Source organism: Anopheles darlingi, chromosome 2, assembly GCF_943734745.1.
Source record: "Anopheles darlingi chromosome 2, idAnoDarlMG_H_01, whole genome shotgun sequence".
Classification (NCBI taxonomy): Eukaryota; Metazoa; Arthropoda; class Insecta; order Diptera; family Culicidae; genus Anopheles; species Anopheles darlingi.
Genome location: NC_064874.1, coordinates 54,924,346 through 54,947,309, shown reverse-complemented (window position 1 = coordinate 54,947,309; position 22,964 = coordinate 54,924,346). Strand labels below are relative to the sequence as shown.

Below are 22,964 nucleotides of genomic sequence, written 5' to 3'. Positions count from 1 at the left end.
CTAAAATGGTTCTTCTCACGCTTGAGATTTCCATTCCGAAGCTAATTGCCAACCTGACCGTCTCCGATGTTGCGAATATCTTAATCCAATCCATACCACACGAGAAGATGGTGGCGAATGTTTTCGGTTTAAATTGATCCTGCATTTTCGAAAGCTCCCGAACTGAAACAGACAGAACAAAGCGCACTTTATCATTCCGTGCACGTCGCTACTGTTGCCACTGGCCGCCTACCGTGTAAGTGTAAGGTGTCCGGTCAAGGGATGGCGGTATTAGTGAGCCAAAGTGACCACCATTCGATTGTGACTGCGCTGTGTAGGTTTCATTGGCTTCGAAAGGTTGCAAAGATAATGTACGAATAGGGTTAATGATTCGTAGTTAAATCTCTCGAGAGGGACACTTCTTAAACAGTCAACAAACAATTATCCTCTCTGCAGTACACTGGGGTACAGCAAAGCATGGATAGAAAGCATCTCATTCTTATGGATTCTCCTCGATTGAAATGACAACAGACAGCGTAGCGCGGTTCACGGCGGTATGTCTTCAGCAAATAAATTATCTGCAAAGCAAATTCCGGTACCCTATTCCGCATCGTCATGGTCCACACCCTACGGCGCCGAATGGAGAAGTCATCTGTCTCAAGGGGATGAGCGGAGCTTAGCTTTATGTGCACCTTCAAAGGGGAGGGAGGGGGGAGTATCGGACATCGAGAGTGTCCTCGCCCGAGACGCCCATTCCCGATTGGCGAGCGCCGAAATCGAACCGAATGGCTAACGGATGTATATGGCAAGTGAAGGTCTTCGCTTCCTTAACGATCGTCAACGGTCTCACGTTTCGTCAACGTCAACAGAGTACTGCTGCTCGAGCAGGGTCGAGGCCTGTCACCGTCAGGCCAGTGACGGTCCCAATCACCACACACAGACACGCAAACGCAGACGCACTGCACTTGTCCCTGCTGCGGGTGGGCCACCTTCGACATACGATGCGCATCGCCGCGAACCGACGAATCGCGTATAGATCGCGCATAACATCACGTACGCGCCTGGGTGACCGATCAATTTTGGAATAAATTACCACGAGACGATCAACCGTGAAGCCCCGGTGAGGGAGGGCCATCGATGACGAGCTGGCAGGTTGCCCCCCTTCCCGATCTCCCTTGACCATTTTATCAAAACCACCTTCACCGCGAAGTCTCCATCGCCACGGTTTGGGCACAGGATGACTTTATAAGCCGACGGGACGCCACACGACTGCCATTAGTAAACCGCGGAGTCCACCATCGCGCGGTCGCGGTCACCTCGCCTGACACCGGTTTCAAAGATAATCCATTCCGAAGACGACGACGGCGACGACGACGACGACGACGACGACGGTGACGACTCCCCAAAAAGGAGGACATTGAAGTCGACGACAATGGCAATAAAAGGCAAAATAAAAAGCATAACCCCGATCACACACACGCTCACACATCCTCCGGTAAGCTGGAGTGGCTCGGACACAGAAAAAGATTTGATTAATTGGGGATGCTTTGAGGCGAAGAAGGAAGGGATGGCGAGAACACTTCTTTGCCACTAAAACAGAGATTCGCAGAAGGAATGCCGTCGGTTACCAGTACGCAGAAGAGATGGAAGAAGGATGATCGTCTACCGAAGCGTGCAAATGATATCTTCCTGCGCATATTGTAATACAAGGTTTGGCTTGTATTGACGCAGTTACTGCATTTTGTTATTTCCTTAAATTGTCTTTTGCACAAGGATCGGGTTGGTATGGGTTCAGCCATTAGTTTCTACTAATGTATGGTATTTTATGTACTTACTACGATGCGTACTGTTCTTTGTGGCAGGGACGTTTCAGAACAGCCTTTTGGTTTTGTCAGTTTTTCTTCCCATTTTCTTCTGCTTCGATCCCGATTATATATCCTAACTAATGCTAACCTTAGGTAGGTTAGAGAGATACATCACTTTAAGAACTTTCAAAATTAGTTTGAAATTATGTTGCTATCGTAACCAATCACGGGTAAGATGAAAGAAACTTTCTTCTCGAACTATTTCTAGCTCGGTTGGAAATACGTTCTTAAGAACTGTTAAAATGCGAGAAGTATACGCCGTTCATAGATGTGTTTGAGAACTGCAGAAAGATCGTTGGTATCGTTGCAGTGCATCGTACAGAAAGTTTCTTGGCAAATGGCAGCTATTATTTAGTTTCTTTACTGTGAAAGTTGCTAGCATTACTTCACCTATACTATAATAAGCTATACAGCTATACACTATAATACGATTAAAAGTGATCTCACAACTCTTTATATCTTAAGCTACTGCACTGATCGTTGCCTCCCGGTAGCGAATATGATCCGCGCATACCATTAATGATCCGAATAAATGGCGTAAACAAATTAGTGGCTGCTTAAGCATAGCGAGCATACTTCCAATGCCCTCTCCCCCACCCAGAGACAATGTCATCCAAGGCGAGGTAAATACAATTTGCCAATAGACCGAGGTGCGTCCGAGGAGGTCTCTCGACTTTCCCCGTCGACCACCACCATGACCAGCAGCAGCCTTTCATTGATCAAGCAACAGCGACAATACGACACCACAAAGGCAATTTTCTCGCGACAAACGACCTTCCCATTGCTGCCAGACGCGAGTGCCACCGGAACCAATCAGTGTGGCCCGTCGTCGTCGCCCCCCTCGAGGCACCAGCACCAGCAGCCTCTATCTGTCGAACAAAACGTCGTTCATCAGTGCACCGACCACCACTCACCACAGCAGTTGAGTGAAGAAAAATGCCAGCCGATGCACTTTTCGCTGCTGCTGCTGCTGCTGCCACCGCGAGACGGCTCTAACGGTTCCGTAAATACCAATGGATGATGCATCGAGCGCATACCCCGCCACGATCGACGCGCACACGGTGGTGTGCTGAGTGTCTCGCTCGTTGCCACCTCGCGCCTCACGGCGCACTCCATCGACCGGTTCCGGGGGCCCTTTGGCTTGCTGCACCGACCGGACCGGACCAACTCCTTCTATCGTCTATCGACAAGGAAGGTCATGTTTGTGTGACCATCGCGGCCAGCTATATAGCTGCGTCCGTGCGAGTGCGCGAACGTTTGTGTGCTTGTGTGATCGTGTGCTCTGTCGTGGTCAGTGCTCAGCATCCGCCCCAAGATCATACAAACACACACCTCACGCGCAGTAACAACGGTGGCATCGGCGATCCTCCGGCCCCTGATGCTGCTGCTGCTGCTGCTGCTGCCACAAGAAGCAAAAAGGTCAATAATTCCACCTTTCCCTACCGTATTTATCGTTAATTGCATTTTGCTGAATCAGCAATTAATCAAAATTATTTCAATTCAATTCCATGCACACACACACAGACAGAGGCTGCTTACTGCCTCCGATGCTCCCCTGACACAGTATGGTACATTCGCGCCCCTTTCATCGCGACCAGCAGCGCCAGCTATAGCGGAGGTAAACCACCGAGACCGAGACCGAGACCGAGACCGCCACCGTCGTCATCGTCGTCGTCATCGGCTTCTTGATCTTCGCCACTGGCACTCCGCAAACATACCGCCACTGCGGGTGCAGCAGTGCAACAGTGCAGTCCTCTTCTCTCTCTGTCTCTCTTTCTGTCTGTTGGTCACGGCCGGTCGCTAAATTTGCAGACCTCAGCAACTTCGACCCCGACGACGACGACGACGACGACCAGGATTCGAGGATTTGCTGCCGCTGGACTCCACAGTAGTGGCTGCAGTGGCTGTGTGCTGCAGTATTGATCGTGTCGGAAATCTGCCCCTCACACACTCCACAAGCCAGGGCGTAGGATTGAAGGCGAGCGCGCGCGCGCGCAAGCACACACCCGCGATCGCGCGCACGCGGCACATTAAATAATAAATTACACCCTCCAGCAACCCCTCGCTGTGGCCGTGTGGCTATTCCCGACCGAAGACTTGGTCTCTCTCTCTCTCTCTGGCCGGGAAATTGTTCAAAGTTGTCGTTGGCGGAAAACGCCTCTGTCGTTGCCACCGCCCAGGTCCCTTTCTGGATCGCGCGATCGCAAAGAAATGATACTGCGGTACCCCAAGGGAGCTTTTACGGTGCAGGACAGGACAGTGCAGTGGCCGCGGTTGTTGCATCGAGCACTTGTGGGTGATGCCTGTGCCTGTGGAACCTGTGAACAATGGTGGCGTTTCGTGAAGGTGATCAATACCTTCCATCATCGCACAGGAGCTGCTACGCGACGCGCCGTGATCGGCTTGGTGTGCATGAAACAACGTTGTGCATGGAATGTATTTTTCAAATTTAACACACCAGAAGAATTCAAATTTAACACATCAAAGAACATTTTCATGGTAAATGGCTTTAAAGCTTGACACAATTTGTGATAAGAGCTTAAAGGATGACGAGCTTCCGTCAACGATCGCTTTCCCGCAAAACTCAATCAAAGGACGTGATCACGGCCTCTGCTCTTGATATACGCGATCATTAACGGTTATGATTGTGACGAGCTATCAACCAACCCATTTTAACGACCGATCGGATAGACAGAGTAAATCTCTGATAGAGAAAGAAAACGAAAGGAAGCAAATGGTTGGATAAAAGTGGTTCGTCCTGCAGCAATGCATCGCCTATGCACATCGTGCGTCGTCCCGTAGCACCCCGGAGCACAGACAAACACACAGAGAAACAGAGGATAAAAGGTAGACACATATAATAGCATATTTATCATTATCATCACGATCATGATGATCATCGAATGGTGAGGATGGTACGCCACCGTTCAGGCCACGTATCACGCAGCAGTCCCAGCGTGGCCGCTGTTGTTTGCAGCAGCTTCGTTAAACCGTCAAGAAGTCCGACACCGACAGCAGCACAGACCGCGGACAGTAAGCATCTCGCCAGCAGCACGCTAATCAACGTTGATGACGATGTTTACAGCACGGGGTTTCGCTTTGCTGCACAATGTGTGTGTTGAAGCACAATGTGTGTGTTGAGGACCATTCTTTTCGGCCACAACACTTCAACCCATTCGCGAAAACATCGAAAAGCCGGGGCCCGGGTTGGCTCCTGGCACCAGCTAATGAAGGAATTTCCCTAAACCATCTGGTTGCGGTCAGAAACAACGCGAGAGAAAAGGTGGAGAACCTAAATAGCGCCAATCTCACCGTCAAGGGGCGCAGCACCCTGAAGTAATCATGTTTTCAACACTTTACTTTTAATGAGCCTTCCCGGTTTGGAATATGCCTGCCTATTTACTCTTTGGCCGGCCTATTTGCCTATTCCAGCCAGCAGGTTGGCCAGCAAATGAACAAGCCAGCCAGCCAGCCGCCAGCCGTCGGCCGCCTGCGTCTAAAAATGTTGCTTTTCTTTGTTCATATTCCGGAAGCACCAAACAAACGGTATGTGGACTGCAGTGCGCTAGGCACCGAATCGTGATGGCGCTAAACACCTGTTAGAGTTCTATCTCCGGGTTCGGGTTCATGCATAACTGTAACATTGCTGGCCGCATAGCAGTTGGCCACTTGTCGGTACCGAGGCACCGCATACGCGCGCCGCTGGTAAATGATCGATTAATAATGCTCTCCGGAAAATATTTCATCCCGCCCCAAACGAGAGCTGCTCATGCTTTCTGCATCCATTTCGTCCAACGTTCCGGAACCGAACCGATATCGCCACATGGATCATCGACCACCTACTGCAGCCGGCGGGGGCCCCCAATTGGTCAAGTAAATGCATACGGGGTTGTTGTATCGGGTTCAATGACGTTCCATTCTGATATCCGGGTGTGAAGGGCTTGTGAAAATGAAACTCGAGAAAGATTAGCAAAACTAGCTAGAAGTAGAAGCAGAACAACTCCAGCAATTGCAGGAACTCTTGAAAAGATAGCCTGGATGCTTCTCAAATTTATTTGGTGAAATGAAAGAAAAAAAACTACTTCAGCGATGGTTAAGGAAAGGGTTTACGTTGATTTGAATCATAGATAGACTCATTATTGAGTGTTTTTAATTAACCATCAGTTCATACCATCAGGTGACTGTCATATTGAATAATATTTTTTCAAGAATTTTAGGACACAGTTTGATGATACTACTTTCATACAGTCATGGTATCAATCCCGGGGTTCTCTTGTTCGTACTCAATCGCCTGAGACAGATATACAGGGGTCTTTAGTTAGATAATTAGTTTCTATAGGTACAACGCATTTTATATTTAACATGTTGGTGGCATTTTTATATCGGAGAAAAGAATGGTTTATAATGGGGCTATTCGGAATTGAAGCTTCTGACATCTTAGTTTCTCGTCTAACCATATCATACTCCATTTTCCATTAATTGAAGCTGGGTTTCGATTTCAATTCAGCTATTCTGCGCATTTGTCGTTAAATGAAGACGAAGTCAAACAAAACTGGTGGACTTATGCTACAGAAATTCTCAATTAATCCTACAGCTGCCTATTTACTAGCAAAAAGTTACTATGGGTTAAGTACTTAAGGCATACTTCTAGGAAGAATATGTTAGCGGTCATGATTATGAATTATCTAATTGCTCCTAAAAATTGCATAGACGATTAGTGCATCTCATAGGATAGACTTAAATGCTAAACAAACCACTCTAGTCTATTTGGTGCAATTATTGTTACTGATATCATCCAAGAGGTTTCAAAACCTGAGGCAATCTCCGAGATTGCCAGATTTGACGGAACCACGGAATGTTTTATGAGTTTTTATAATCATTCCACAAATCAATCACCTAACTCATGAACGAAGATTACGTTCAATTTATTTTTATTTTTCCGTTTAACATACAAGCGGAATACTACATTGATCGAATCTGCAGAACTGTGCGACGAGGGACCCGCTAAACTTATCTGTTATTTGTGGTATTCATATATTCAGCTGATACTCAATGGGACAATAGCGTCAAAGAACTCTTACTAGAAAACAAAGGATCTTAAACAATCTCCAGTACAGGGAAGACTGCAACACCTTTATATCACCTTGTTCCTTAACTTATCCTCTCAAGCAAGAAGCTCTGTCTAAGCACATAACATAGCAGTCTAATAACAGAATAACCCTAGTTCCATTACTCTGGGGAAACGGGGCTGGTTATTTGCGAGATATCATATTCTTTTAGTGATTAGAATGAATTTCATCGAACCAAAATAAAATATCCTAGAATGTGCATACGGTAGTTATTGGAAACAAGCAAACATGAAGTGACAACGGTACAGGTTCTATGCTTGAAAGTATTGCAAAAGTGTTATGAAAATGCACTAACCGTACTAACGGAAAAACCAAACAAAAATCGAGATGCATTGTAAGAACACTTGCTGACAAAGCTAAGATCCGTAACATTCTATGCAGATAATGGTTTGATGAATAACTAAATTATATGAAAACATAAGATAACAGAGTTTACAATCTCGTCATATGCATTCTTCCATTCTGTGGATACAAATCCGACACATGCTGCGACGGTGCATAAGCTGGCCACTTTCATGGATCAATCGGTTCGATGTTTAACTCATTTCGTGCTCCGAGGGTTATGGAAGGGTGCTTCGGGACGTGAGCTATACCGTAACGAGCTCACACCAGCGACCTCTCCCACCCTCTTTTCTCTATGACTCGTGACCATCGGCCACTGATGCAGCCCGAGATAGAGTTAACATTAAAATCGGAGCACAAACCAACGGACCAGCGCGCCAGGCAGATGACGGCGAATGTTTTAATCAATTTTTCAATTAATTTCCTTCCGTGCACACCACTTGTCCGGGGAGCAGGGGGGGGGTAGGATCTTGAAACTTTTCCCCTATGCTGCCAGCTGGAACACGCGGGAATGGATTGGATGGCCACTCGGCTAATAGCGAACAAACAAATCTTCCAAATCGAACTTTCACGCTAGGTGGCCACAGCACCTGCGGAGACGATGATGATCATGACGCTGATGATGATCATTCCCGGAAGGAACGTCGGGTTAGTCAGCGCAAATGCCTTGCGCTATGTTCGCCACGATCTAGGCCCCTATTCTTGGCCTAGATGACCGCCTATCCAATCCATCCAATCCATGGCATGGTATTGACAATCAATGTTACGAGCCCCATAAAGACGATCGGTGGATCTCTTGCTAGGTGTGAAGATGCTGTAACCGCCACACATCGCCACCGCCTGATCAGCCTGATTGGCTTCGGATGCCGGAAATGTTTACCAGAGATCGATCGTAAAATCAGTGCTCCTATTATGCAGCCAATAAAAATCAACGATCCTCACGATGCTCGAGGACGATAATGATGATGCAAAGCCGACGAGCCTCTGAGAACACACGACGCGACGCGACGCGATCGATCGTCTCCTTCTGTTGCCTTCTCTTCCTCGTTTTCCTCGAGCTCGCCCAGTAAATCTCGCGTCAAGACGCGCACCAAAAGCACCATTTTTGGTTCTTGGCAAAGTCGGCACCAGAAATAGGCGCCCCTCTGACAACGGACCCAAGAAGCCAGACAAATTTCAATTTCCACCAGCCTCTCTACATACCACTCCGGGAGTTTCCCAACTTCCGCGCAACTCTCTCTCTACCTCGCTGTCTTGTCCATAAATGATGACGAGGGAACTCGTTGGTTTTTACATAGCCAAACGCTCTTCGTCGTCGTTTTCCTTTTATGTGTTTTCGGCAACAAACAATCGAACACTCTCAAGCCAGGAGGCAAAAGCAAGAGCGAGAGGAGGGGAGAGGGTGTAGAGAAAAAAGGAAAAAAAGGAAAGTAAAGCCACACAACACTCGGTACAGTTATATCGAACCGCATCGGAATAGCTAATTTCCTAATACGAGTGAAACAATTTAATTATAAAATTAAGCCTCGCCGCGTTCGGTGGCGGCTTCCTCGGTCGATCTCGGTGCTGCCTTTGCGGTCTTTCCGATGGCTATGCTATGCTCGCTAGACACCACCGGTACCGCACGCACTTCAGCGCCACCAGCAGGCGATCGATACGCAAACGGTGAACGCAGCAATGGACGGACGCCGCATTTCTCACACTAACCGCCATGACGAATGGCTCGCACCGTGGCCATCCATCCAGCCAGCCAGCCAGCCAGCAGGCGGCCATTGGATCGGTGCTCGGTGGTTTTTCTGGTTACTTACGCTTTGGTTCTTGGCCAGCTGGCGATTGGTGCTGGAATGATTCATGCGGTTCCTCTGTTGTCTTCAAATCGTATCAAAGTTCACCGGTGGGCCAGTGCCTTCTGTGATGGAGATGTTAGTTTTTTATTTCCCTTTTTTAAGGAAAAATCCCTCAACCTGAACCAGATTTAGTGAACCGTTCCAATCGAGCGAAGGGCTAAATGGAGTTCATATTCCGAGAGCATAAAATACGCGAAAGGATCCTTTCCCGCGGAACACATTACGAAACAATCATCGACATCGCGAAAGGTAATAACCGAACGGAACGGGACGAGATCAACCGAACCGAAACCTACTTCTTCTTCCTTTCTACCCGGTATCCCAGTACTCTCGGCCTTTCTCTTCACGCAAAACGTGTCATTTCCCTTCACCCCCGGACCCGTAGAACGTGCTGTGTGTCCTTTGGCGGTCACCGGTGAAGGAAGAGGGGGGGGGGGGGGGGGGAGGAGTCAAGTCTCGCTCGACGATCAGTGAGTGAGTGCATTTATCAGGGCAATCGTTGCACTTTAACTCGCCGGGAACGGGGTGAAAGGGGGCTAGTGGGATTGAAATGTGGTGCGCCAGGACATTCGAAAGGCGCTCCGCTCCGGGCGTACCACTGGTGGTGGTCCCGACGATCGTTTACCGAAGGAAGACATTCATTCAGGGGCAGGGGGGGGGAGGGGGGGGAGAGAGGGTTCCAGGGACCGGACCGGGGTGCGGATGATTTGGCGTATTTGACCACGAGGTGAAAAGTAGATCTCGGTTCAAGGAAACCGACCTCATGCCACAATGCCACTGGACACCCTCCTTTGGTGCCTTTCTCTTCTTTTCGGACTTTTACTACTTCACACACACACGTGATCGGATCCGATCGCTCGCACACGATCACATCCCGGATTCCCCGGATACACCTGCCGCCGTTCGACACTATGGCCCCATGGTCCTTGGTGATGATGAGGTGCGAGGTGCCCCCAGCTTTAAGAGCGATACACCCGCGCATCGGGAAGGATTGTTGGCGAGCGAACAACCAATTCTGTGGTTCTGTGGTGCGATGGCAACGCCCGCCAATGGATAGCGCCCCCTGGAAGTGGCTTCTGAAGTGGCCAACAACGGTGCTTACTGCGTTTTTGCAGAATTCTCTTTCGCTACCAAAACAAAACTGAGCATGAGCATGCGAGGCGGCGGTTCGGTTACTTTCGTGGAACCACGCGCTTTTGGCCCCTTCGAGGATGCACCTTTCACTGTCGCGTTCATCCTCTTGCGTTGCCCCCCCTCCACCAGTTCCTCACTTGCGGTGGTACACGGAATTGGGATGAGTTTCTTTTTATTGCGTTTAAGTATTTTGTTTTAGCCGCCTTTTTAGTCCCGATCTGGCGGCCCGGGGTCGGAGGGGCCTCGTTTACTCTCAATCCCTGGTGCTGCTGCGGTTGCCGGTCCTTATTATTGATGAAACTGTAGCACACACACACACATACACCGACCGAGACCGGGAAGTGGGGAAGGGAAGATGACTCCACAGCGAGCCATCCACAAAACATTCACCGCTCGTGGTATTTCTCGTTTGGCCGAAAACATAATAAGAGTCCCGGGCAATCCCGGGCTGGGCGCGCAGCAATCCAATTTTAATGGCGCTCCATCATTAACCGGACTCCGGAGCCGGAGAACCGGAGTTTGCTCCCTTTTTTTTTTTAGCTGAGCTACCTTTCACCCCGTGGGTGAAAGAACTTTTATAACATTTGGCACAAGCATTCCAGAACCCCCGATGGTGACCATGGTGGAGTCTTAAATTGAGACGTCTGACCAGAGAGAGAGACACACACACACACAGGCGTTGCACACACGTTAAACTATCATTGCTTATTACCTTCACCCACGGGGAACATTATCACCTTGGATCTCGTACTTATCACGTACACATCCCGCCCCTTTACACCCCGATCTTGAGCGCGATCGAGCAATTAATCACCCAATTTGCAAGCTCTCGATATCCCGAATCATAATTTAATCTCTCCAATCATACACATACGCACACACACACATCCTTTTCCTTTTGGGTTGTCCCCCAGGAGGAGGAGGAGCAGAAGGAGGATGGGGAGGGTTGGCAGGGACGACGAACAACATTCACTTTTGCCCTTCGCCCGATTGACGTAACCCTCGCCGCTGAGTTGCCCCTTTTTGCTCCATTATTTTGCTCCCTTTTTTGTGTTCGTGCCAAGAGCGAGAAGAAAAGTAAAAGGAATCCCACGATTCCCTGTTGCCAGCCTTGTTGTCCACAATCGCCACCAGCAACAGCAACAACAACAACAACAACAGTAAGGACTCGACTCGTGGCGACTTGAACGATGGTCGATGCGGGTCACCCAGAAGTGACCATATAAACGGGACAAAAACGCCCCGGTTGTCCCCGGTTGTCCTCGCACACACACACACTGCCACCAGCGCCACCAGTGCCATCGCCGTTGTTCTTGAAAGCCGATCGATACGATACGGATGAAGATGGAGACGCAGCTTTTTTAGTAGTAAAAACATAAAAACTGTTTCATATTCATACAACATCGCGCGTCATCGTCGATGATCGTAAAACGTTCTCACTCCATATCTCTCTCGCTCGCTCTCGCTCGCTCTCACTCGCTCTCTCTCGCAACAGAACAAACAATGATTTACAAACGATCCTTCCGAGCAGGCGGATTGTAAGGCGCGCGGAGATGATCCCGAATTTAAATGGAACCGGTATTCATAGCACCGCCCGGCCCCGGGGCCCAATTATGCCTTGGGGGCATTATTAGGGTGACCTTTTCGTTTCGAGGGATCGTTTCATCATAACCAACGCTAACGCACACAGCCTGCTTCGTTCTAATTTTAACCAGCCTGGCAAAGTATGTCTCGCATTCAAACGGGAGGGGATGCTTTCCGGGACGACAATCAAGATCCCCGCGCTTGCTCCTCGCTTGCTGGGATGTTTTTCTGGTGTTTTGTTCGAAACCGAACCACCCTGCAAAAGGAAAGAAGGGAGATAACAAACAAACAAAAAAAAAAAGACCCCGATAAAAAGAATCAAAATCGGATTCGGAACCATCGAGCATCAATGGTGGCTGTGGTGACAGGGAGTGGCCAGATGAAAACATTAAACCTCTGCGCTTGGACTCAACTCGACCTCAAACGGAGCCACAGCTCTCCCAAATTGGGGCCCAAATGTTCCGTGGGTTCTGAGGATCTCCTTCTCCTCCACCCAGCCTGGAAGGGGCCGTGGTGAGCTGTGATTTTATTGCTTCACTTTACGTTTGTTCGAACTTGTTTGTCGCATACATTGGCAGCGGTCAAACCCGAATCATCATCATCACCACATATAACAGGAACGAAGCGGCGAATGGCGGTGCCAGGTGCCTTGGACTTGGCACCGAAATGAAGATGCAGATAAAGCCCGATGCTTGTTTTATGATCGCTTATTATTTCTCCGAGCCTCGCCGAGATTCGGTGGTGGTGATCTCGTTTCGAACGACGTTTCGATAAAACGACGACGAAAAAAAAACCGAAAAACCGAAAAACGGTTGTTCGCACCACCATTCCGTTCGTGCCGGTGGCGTATTTAGGAAAGAAAGTCTGATTGGTGGTGCGCGTTTTATGGTGCACGAGAGAGCAGAACCCTAAAATGCCTCCGGTCGCCGCACCTGACCCCCACCGGTCCACGGGGCGCGCCCGTGGGATACAACCGGACGACGATGGAGACAAATGAACGAAACAATCAAACGGGATCTCTCTGCGCGATCGCGATCACCAATCAATGGTCCAAAGTGAAAAGATATTTTTATTGTGATCCAAATAACGTTCTCGGTTCGGTTTTTGGGATCCCGGAGAACCGGAGGACCGGAGGCGGGGTAGGGGGAGCGGACAAATCCAATTCTGGCCGAATTCGGGAATGATGACATCGGATCATCGGAACAAATAATTCCGACGACGTACCCCACCGATTACTGGCACGATTGGCGTGTCTTTGGTGACACAAGGCTTTCCAGGGGAATTACAGTTATCCAGAAGCATCTTAAACCCCGGGCTTACAATAGGCTTTAATTTAAACTTTTCTCGCCCCGCTCGCTCGCTCGTTCGATGAGGCCTTCATCGGATTGTTGGCTAGGGCACAGAATGTGATTCGTTTGCGGGATCGTTCTGATCTCTCCAAATTGGACCTGATTAAACCAGCAAAGGCTACCAGGTAGCGTTTGAGAATGAGATGACAAATGTGCTGCAGAATAATCCAAACGGATAGCTGCTGCTGATAGCATTTTCAATCTGGATTACACTTTAGAAAAGATCTCCACCCCGCTTTCCATCTCCATAACACGTCTAAATTAATGTCATACGAACGTTAAACACATACTATCTTTCATACCGGGGAAGAGGCAGAATCACTACGATAACTTGCAAAACGTCTGTTTCAGAAGCAGAAGCAAATTGAACGGATGCATTTTGATAAACTGATTGATTAATAAACCTAATATAAAAATTATTTTTAACAAATGTGCGATAGCAAATTCAACTTTACCAAGGAAGTGAAATCTAATGTTTTCCTCATTGGTTCAACATTCATTCAAAATGTATGCAAGGATTAGAGTCTGTTTTAACGTCCAACAAAAGCTTCTGTTGAGATTTAGTATGGGCATGAGTATTTAGTACTTCTTATTAGGTAGCTTTATTTTATTTATTTATTTTTCATAAGGACTTCACTAGGATCGCAAAGGAAAAACTATGAATCATTTTAATGGTCCGTTTTTAGCGAGTGCTATTGAACAACTATCAAAGAGAAACTGAAAACAATATGTCAGAACTGTATCAAAATGCCAGGTCAAATGAAAAATGGTCGAACAAGATGGCAAATGAGGTGACATTCAGTACTGAATTATCACTCATAAAACAAAGTCAAAGGAAAAAAAGACGACAATTTATACCAAAAGTTTACAAAAATCGCTTTAAAATGAAATCTTTTGCAACTTTTTACGTCTTTTGTTTGATTTGTGAGAAATGACCAATTTCTTCATTTACCAAAATCATTCAAACACGAACCTCGAACCGATTGCAACTAATAGAAGTGGCCGCGTCGATTCTCGAGTGGGTTTTTAGAAACGTCCAGCTGCTGCTCAGTTGCAGGACCTCGAACCAAACCGGAGTATTAGCGTAACGCAGCGACGAACCTCCCAAAAGGTCAAAACAGGTCTCGGCGGCCTCGTCTGCGAGTCTGAGCGCCTTGATGACACCGACTTTCCTCCCTGTGGCCCACCGGCACCCGGGCACCCGGGCACACAAATTTGGAATCTTCGCCCCGACGACTTCGGTCTGTCGGCGAAAAATAAGGTTGGCTCCCGGTCACCCGGTGTGAGTAATTGTAATTGCCTTCGGTGCAAATCGTGACCCATGGCCCCGCATCATCTTGGTCGGTCGGCCGGTTGGCCGGCACCCGGCGGCAGCTCTGCATTAGGAGCAGGAGCGCGGCGATAGAGGTTAATTCGAGGGAGCAATTCGCCGTTGGAAGCGTACTTTCCATTGCCTTCCACCGCCTGGCTGGCTGGTTGGCTGGCCATGTACTGCGCGGCCACGACTCAAATGTCAATAAATGTGACCCGACAATGCATCAAACGATGTTGCGAACCTCGAGCCGCTGAGACCGAGACGGTGAGGCAGCGAGAGTAAAGTCGCACGAATTCGGGGCCAACGCCATTCGGCGGAATTGACTGGAAGGAGTTAATTATCCTTCGCGATCCAAGGAGGCTAGAGGCGGTTGTGATAGGAACGTCGTATGCAAATTTCAAATCCAGCTAAAAATACGCTTCACACCTTACGGCCAAAGAGAGGAAGCTGTTGGCCAACAGAAGCCCCTCCCCCCCCCCCCCCTCGATCCCTCTCCACTCCTTTATGCTAATTCCAATCGGTGACCTTCTGCGGGCCCGTCTTAATCGGGCGAGGCCAAAATGTCACATCATTTACCCGTGTAACACCACTTAACGCTCTAGCCGGCTCCAATGATCAACGCAGGAATCCCGCACAGGAACGGCACCGGAGCTTAAGGACGGCAAAGAGCCGGAAAAGATTCCGGGAAAATCGGGCGCGCGTGTCGCGGCTCGAAACCAATCGGATTTCAAGCTGATCTTTGCCCCACACTAATCGTCCCCTTATGTCACGCTAGCTTCTTGGAATGCCGCCACTGCCGCCGCCGCCGCCGCCGCCGCCACCGCCGGTCTCGATGTCTCAACCACCACTTTGGCGGATTCCCTTTTGGGACATATTCCCGACGATGTGAGGAAATTCTATAGCACGGTCACGGCTTACGATCACCGCACCGTAACAGCCCTAGACAGAGGACTGGCACACTTGGGGAAAAGTTCCAAATTACAGGAATGCGTAATTGAATTGTGTCCCCGATACGACGACGGCACCGGCACCGGCACCGACACAAACGCGGATTTGGCTTCCAAGAAGTGGTACACCCGATGACGCCACCACACCAATCGGTCGTTCCAATGAGACCTGTAGGATTCCTAATTCTGGATGTTTTTCGTTCTGACCATGCCGGAGGATGGAGATACGTTTCTACGACAAAGTTCCTCCAATAAATCTTTCCGGCGATTGCCGTTTATCAGTAGCTCACCTGAGTAACACCATGCAGGCCATACGACGGATGTTTCCGAAGTGTCCACTTCCCTCATGATATCACCCGATGGCGATAGTGATCACTCATTGCCCTCGGCTCGATTGACAATCTACCTCGATTAAAGCACCATCCACCAGTCGGCCAAGTGTCAAGTTTTGGGCTCCGGTCCCGCCCGTCGTCCGGCCAGTTGATCACGATGACCCAACGGTGTGAAGCGGATAGCAGCAGATAACGGTCGGATCGGGTAGTCTTCGGTTCTCCTATTATACGGACCACCGGACACCGGGTTCAACACGCGCGTACTCACTCGGTTGTCGCTTCGGCTTGTTGTTTCACAATCAGCCCCAGCCTTCGCGCGGGCCTCGATATCACACAGACAGCTTCACACACACAGACACACACGGACACACGAGCACACAGAAAGGTAAGGTCACAGCACCACACGTGAACACACACTAGCCGTCGCCGTGCTAAAAACCGTCTAACCACCCTCTCGGCGGGATGCGCCACGCGGTCAGCAAATGCCTGTCCGTCCGCGAGGTACGTGACTCTTTTCAACAAACTGCCCACCAGCCGCAACTCCGACTATCGGTCGGACGCACTGGGTCGCTCATTACTCATCGAAACACCGAGAATACACGCACAATCGGTCCGCTGTCACTAAGGGGAGCGGTCCCCACGGTAGACCAGACACAATTTCCTTCCTATCCGATGCTCGGGATCGCGTCTTCTGCTGCTGCTGCTTCCAAAACAGCTTAGATCCAGATTCGGACCAGGATTCTGCTTTGCACCCTTCTGAGATAGCCCCAAGTGTAAGTAAGTGGCCGCCGGGTGTGGGCAACTATAACGTTATGTGACGACACCGACCTCCGATCGGTTCTACAGCGCAAACATCGTACTATAAAGTAGAAACCACTACGCGCACCGCGTATTATCACGTCCGCTGCGGTGATTCACTGATGCACGCCCCTTCTTCTGGAACGATAAGTCATAGAGAGTGAGAGAAAGAGAGAGAAAGAGAAAGAGAGAATGAATTACTACACGAGTCTTTTGGGCAGTCAAGGCGGCAATGCGCACAAGGACAAGGACAGAGACCTCTTGACGATGGTCTGGTGGTACAACTAATCTTCTAAGTGTGCTGAGCGATCAAATGGCAAAGGATATTTGGATTGTAATTCGAATTGATTGTAACCCTCCCCTCGGAGCGGGGGGCGCACACGCTTCATGGAAACATCCTCAACATCTCTCGTCAACACACGTCGAGCACTTCTAACCGAACACCCAACGCCACCGCCACCGACACCGCCACGATTGATAAGAGGCGAGAAGGCCCTTATCTCGCGAGCACAGTATGCGAGGTTACACGCTCGTCTCGCTCCCCGACCAGGCAATCGGAAAGACCACCGGAACGGCGGTGGCACCTGTCCGAATCGTTGTCGACTACTCGTCGGTTACTCTGTTGCTCTGGAGCGCCCAACCGCTACCGCGCTATTGGCGTGTTGGTTAAAGCCATGTGAAGTAGACGCCTGTTATCGGGATGCTCCCCGCTTGCCTCTGACACGGCTTTATCGGTGACCTAAATTTAAGTGTCTGGCGGTCGTTTAATAAGTGGCCTCTCGCCGTACGGTACGCTCGTACGCATATGCATCACCTGTATAGTTCAACTACTGCAAAACTATCGTTTTCAGACATCGTTTAACCGTAAGATTGAACGAATTAGAATCAAACAACTCCGATGGATGTGCCGAGTGCGAGGGACGTTGGAGATTATTTGTCGGCAGTCAAGAACCGCCAATTATCCGCCAGACTGGAAGCCTTATTCCTGGCGCCTGGCGGCAGTTCAACGAGGAACCCATACGTCTGATAGCAGTTCCGCCTTAAGCATGATCCGGTCAAAGGTTGATCAACCGCGCGTTACACAGCCGTTGGAGGGCGGCCCTACCGAGACTGGTTGCAGTAACCGCGGTTACAGATTAAGGGTTACCGAAGGGACCGGGACTGCGTGGTGATCCATGAGTTGCGGCACGTTGCACTGCTCCTCCTCAATCACTGATCTTGACTGCGCGATGCCCTAGCCTTTGGAGGGAGGGAGCTACTCGCGAACACCGCGAGCACCGCGTACATAAACAAGGGAACCCAAAAGGGCAGGCCATGGCAAAGTGCATCAAATGCCAGGCGATAAAGCGAAGCGCACAGCCTGCCTAGCACCAACAACAGCCGGCCGACTGCGCAGTAGTCAGTCAATCATGACTCTACCGCTCTGGACAAAGCATTTTCATCCCAGGCCCTCAGGAGCCAGTTTAGTTAAATCATTTAACATGTTTCATGCCAACTTCCATAAGTTCCAATCAAATCAATCCGTCTCTTTTCTGTTGCCATCGAGATGGGAGGAAAAAAGAAACGCTTCCTATCTTATAGCGATCACTGCTGCCTTTCATAAACTAACGAAAACGCCATTCGGTGATTCCAATACTCCGAACATCGGCAGCAGGTAGCTCGTGGTGTTCTGGACGATTTGGACGATCGCACTCAATTCGTTCCGTCGTCGATCGAAGTGCCGCCGTGGCCCGTCGGTGTCGGTTGTCGGTGTGTCCGCACACTTTGACCGCGTAGGTCGTGAGAGTCATCTTCGCGGTCATCGTCGTAGTCGTCGTTGTGGTCATCGTCGTAGTCGTCGTTGTGGTCGTCGTCGTCGTCGTCGTCGTTCACCTCATCGTCACCTTAATCGTCATCGGTCATTCGGAACACCACAACACAGGAAGGTGGGGGGCCCAGCTCCACCCCATTGGCCACCCCAGATACATACACTTAGCACGCAGCACACGGCGACGGCGACGACGACGCGTAGCCGCCACTAAGCCATGCGCACTATTCGCGCCGCACACAAACCATCAGACCAACATCGTCTCGGTGTGGTTTGGGGTGGCGTTCTGCGCGTTCTGCGCAGTTCTGACCGCATGTCGGGGAAGAGCGAGCACACTCACCCCGTCCCGGGTCCTCGCGCGGTCACCAAAAAGTCACCTGGGTTCACTTGTCTCTGTGTTGACTCATGAACTTTTGCGGTCCACCTCTCCTTCTCTGCTGCAGTGCCAACCCCTTACTTGCCGCGCACTTACACACGCCACACCGCTTCATATGACACCTTTCTTTGTACGAACGGACCCCGGCCCCTCTGCCCTCCCCTCCCTCTCGTGGGGTCATGCAACAGACGACAGTTTTGTTTGTCGTTTTCGAGGGGGTGGCGCGGGGCTACGAGACCCCGTCCACCTGAGGAGAAGGTTCCGATATTTTGGTATTGTCTCGTCATGTTTTTCATGACGGCAGTTTCTGGGGGCCTCTCCTCGGTGTAAAGGCTATTTGCGGGGCCACCATTCTGCACGAACAACACCATACAACCACCGGATCGGGTCTCCAACACACGACGAGGTTCCACATCCGGTGCCGCACCGATACCGAACTTTCAACGCCATTTTTTCGTGGATGATAGTCTTTAGTAGGCTATGGGCTAGCCATTCACTTCATCGGTGCCAGCGACTGCACTTTTGCTGCATTTTAATGCCTTTCTCCAACGACCTTGACTGTAGTACATGCCGTAATGAGTGTGTAGCTGCATGTATGCAAGCAATGATAAACTCCAAAGGTATTTTTATTGCTATTAACAAGAACGAACGAGAACTGAAATGCACTGAATGCACTGAGAGGTTCCGGTTACAGTTACCTCGTTGTCTGTACAGACCGGGTAAAACAATATCAAACAAACCAAAGACCAAAACAACCGCTAGCCAACAAGTGTTTGTAGTTTATGCACTTGCAGAGTAGCAATTGTTATCAAGAGATTCCATACGTCGCTCAGCAATGTATTATTTGGTCGACGTGGACCATAGAGATCGATAGCCTACAACATTGTTTAAAGTAGCTGAGACAAATGAACCAATTTAATTGAAATAGTTAGTAGTTGATAACCAATTTAGCTGAGTAGAAAAGTACAAACGGTGACGTAATATTGAACTTTGAAGAGAACACAATGTTTGAATTCAATGCATTTTACATCTCCAATCAATTTGACCGGTTTGGCTTGGATTACGCGTAGCTCAAACAGAAACAGGTGTGACGGAAATGACATTATCGTTGATAATATTATTCGATCGGCATAAATAGATCGCATAGTCTATACCCAATATTTCTTCCATACGTACTAAGCAGAGAACTATGTTCATTTCATTTCTTTGAGGAAAATCCACTTGTACAGAAGGAGAATTAGGAATGTTTTCAGATCAGAGTTTTAGCAAAAATAAAACAAACATCGCATCGTATGGTTTGGACCACTTTATGTTGCAGTTGAAATCCGCATGGTGCCATATTAAGCAATTTACAAATCATATTTGTTATACTTTATCGGAGAACTGTAAGCAAAAGCTGCAAGCCCGGACACCGGAAGCAACACGACGGTACACAACGAAAGAGGTTGTCCTTCGGTTTAGATTCGGATCAGGGCACGGCGATGCCGAATGGCTGCTGTGGCCCCTCACCGCCGCTTAGGCATAGGGTTCAAAAACCAGGGCAAACACGATGCCGTGCCGTGCCGTGCCGTGCCAGTCCACCGCCCAGCACTGCCCGGACTACCAACCAAGTCAGATCTCCACCGAATGCCGATCGCCGTCACGTAACATTTAAGGCCTCTATTAATGGTTTGACATTTGCGGTAGTTCAAGTTAAGAATGTCAAACTGGCCTCCCCTTCCCATCCCAGAGATCAGTGGGGGGGGGGGGGGAGGCATGTGGTAGTCGTATGATCGCGGTAAGATCATTTTCGCTTTAGAACTTTAGAACTTGCCCCAAGCACGACGACTCGCGGACGCTGCCTGCGGCCAGAATGCTGACAGAGCGCCCCACAGCAGTGTGCGTGTGTGTGTGTGTGTGTGTGTGTGGAGGGCACTCGCCACAATCATCAACGCTCCACAGAATCAGCTGAACAACAAATACAGCAGCAGCAGCAGCAGCAGCAGCAACCGCGACTGCGATCGACGAGAGGAGAGAGGAGTTCGGTTCGGGCCCGGGTGATCATGAACTGACAAATGGCAACACCACCGACCGGCGGCACCAGAACGTGGGCAATCGTGGGAGGTGGAGCAGGAGGAGGTGGGTGTTGGGGCCGTCGGAGACAAGCGGCTAATAATTGTCATTAGAAATATTTCAAACTCATAAATAAAACCGGAGCAGCCGGAGCCGAAGCCCGATCGTCAACATTTTCAGTCAGTCTCCACCATCATCATCATCATCATCATCATCGTCACCACCATGACATGAGGATCTTTCAGCTCTCCCTCTCTCTCTCGCGCGATCATTTGTTTCCCTGTTTCTATCAACGGGTCGCGGTCGCGGTCTCGGTCGCGGCGGCTGCTGCTGCTGCTGCAGCTAATCACGTTTGAGGATAGGGCAAAGAGCCAAGAGTGGAGCCAGGCCCGGGGCATGAATCACGAAAGGTCATGTTACGCTGAGCCCCCGCAGAGTGATTCCTACCCGACCGACCGACCGCCCGCGCATCCCGGCACCATTATTGGACCCAGATCCAGGGCTAGCCCCCCCGCGGGAGGAGGGTTTGATGATGTTGATGCGTTGTTGCGAGTGACACTCGCGATCGGAAGGTTCTATATACCTGTGCGACACGCACACACGCGCCTTCACGCGTGGTGGCCTGTGACAATGCTGCTGCTGTTGCTGCTATTACTCTGGCTTCCGCTCGTTCTCACCTTTCCGACCACTCACTGCTCTGCACCGGGGTTTTATACCGGGAATATTATCAGCTCCGCTTGACGGTCAATGATGATAATGATGATGATGATGTTGGAGACAGACAGATTTCAAGCACCCCGGCCGGCCGGCTGGTTCACCGTATCAATCCAATGCGCCACGTGTTGGTGCGTCCGAATTCCGGAGCATCATCTATCCAACCACCAAACAGCTGAACACAACGGCCGTTAACCGATCGGTTTGGTTTCATTTACACTAAATCCGTTCTTTAGCGATTTCGACGACACAGTCACGGCGATGATGCGAACGTGTTAGCAAGATGGTTTCCGAGCCATCCCCTGCGATTGGGTGCGATTATGCGACCGCGATGATAACGCGTTATCGAGTGGCACCAGCAGAAAACACTGGTAGTGCACTAAACGTTCACTCTACACGTGCGCTCGTTTGCTGTTGCGTTTCGTCACCACGACCCCGTTGCCCATCAATAACTCAATCGAACACGATCACGATGGGATTGCACACACGCACAGAGAGACAGACAGAGAGAGAGAGTACACGTATTGTACCGCACTTGTGCTCGCTTCTTCGATTCTGATTCTTCCGACATGGAAAAGGTCACCACACCACTATCGGCGATCGTTCTGAAATGCCCACGAGCCACGGGAAACACAAAAAGGTGGTAGTAAACGCCACGCACGCTATAGAAGTCCCGCACCGTCGTCCGTCACTCGTTAGCCATCAAAGCTAAGTGATTCATGGAAACGGAGAACTCAAGCGCGCGCGCGCGCACACACCCCATCGCTTTGTTTTTCTCCACATCCCCTTGCTCCCCTTCTCTATCTGTCTCTCTCTCTCTCTCTCTCTCTCTTCGCTCGCGCTCTCCCACTAGAAAGGGTTACACACCTTGCGCGGTGCGATGTCGAGCGCAACGTTCTCTCTCGCTATCCCGCGATCCACGATCGCGATCTCCCTCTCTCTCTTATTCTCTCTCTTTCTCTCTTTCTCTCTCTCTCTCTCTCTCTCTCTCTTTCTCTCTCTGTCTCTCCCTCTCTCGGGACGGGATGCACGATCGGGAAATTCTCGGAATACGATCGGAAGGAAGTGTCTCACGTGGTGTATACTTGTTTACTATCTGGCACACACCTGAACCCCTCGCAATCCGCGAGCAAGAGCAGAGGAGATCCTTTCCCTCGAGTGAATTCATTCATGCCAAACGGTGGCGGCGTTTCGCTTGGAAGGCCCATTTTTAAACCTATTTCGCCATATTGCACTACTCCTTTCGCTCTCTCCCCCCATCCGGGGGAGGTTTGCTATTCTGAATTGACCTTCTACCTGCTCCAAATATGCATTTATTTGAAAAACTAGTCCAACCAGAATCGAATTATCTTAATTATCGTGAACGCAGTCTAGCCGTAGAGTCTCGTAGCAGC

At 49.8% G+C, this 22,964-nt stretch overlaps 1 protein-coding gene across 5 annotated transcripts in view; it reads right to left on the bottom strand.

The window, feature by feature from the left end:
• Positions 1-22,266, bottom strand: part of LOC125948064 (probable serine/threonine-protein kinase DDB_G0267686) — a 53,366-nt gene extending 31,100 nt beyond the window's left edge. Inside the window, exons 1-2 of one of the 5 annotated variants that reach the window (XM_049673729.1) lie at positions 21,440-22,266; positions 15,782-16,759 (exon numbers count right to left, since the gene is read on the bottom strand). In XM_049673729.1, the coding sequence (XP_049529686.1) occupies positions 15,782-15,839 (58 nt within the window). In that variant the 5' untranslated portion in view covers positions 15,840-16,759; positions 21,440-22,266. Of the gene's footprint in view, positions 1-15,781; positions 16,760-16,879; positions 18,420-21,439 lie in introns of those variants that run through there. The other 4 variants (XM_049673731.1, XM_049673730.1, XM_049673732.1 and 1 more) reach the window with 4 other exon arrangements.
• Positions 22,267-22,964: the final 698 nt, after the last annotated feature.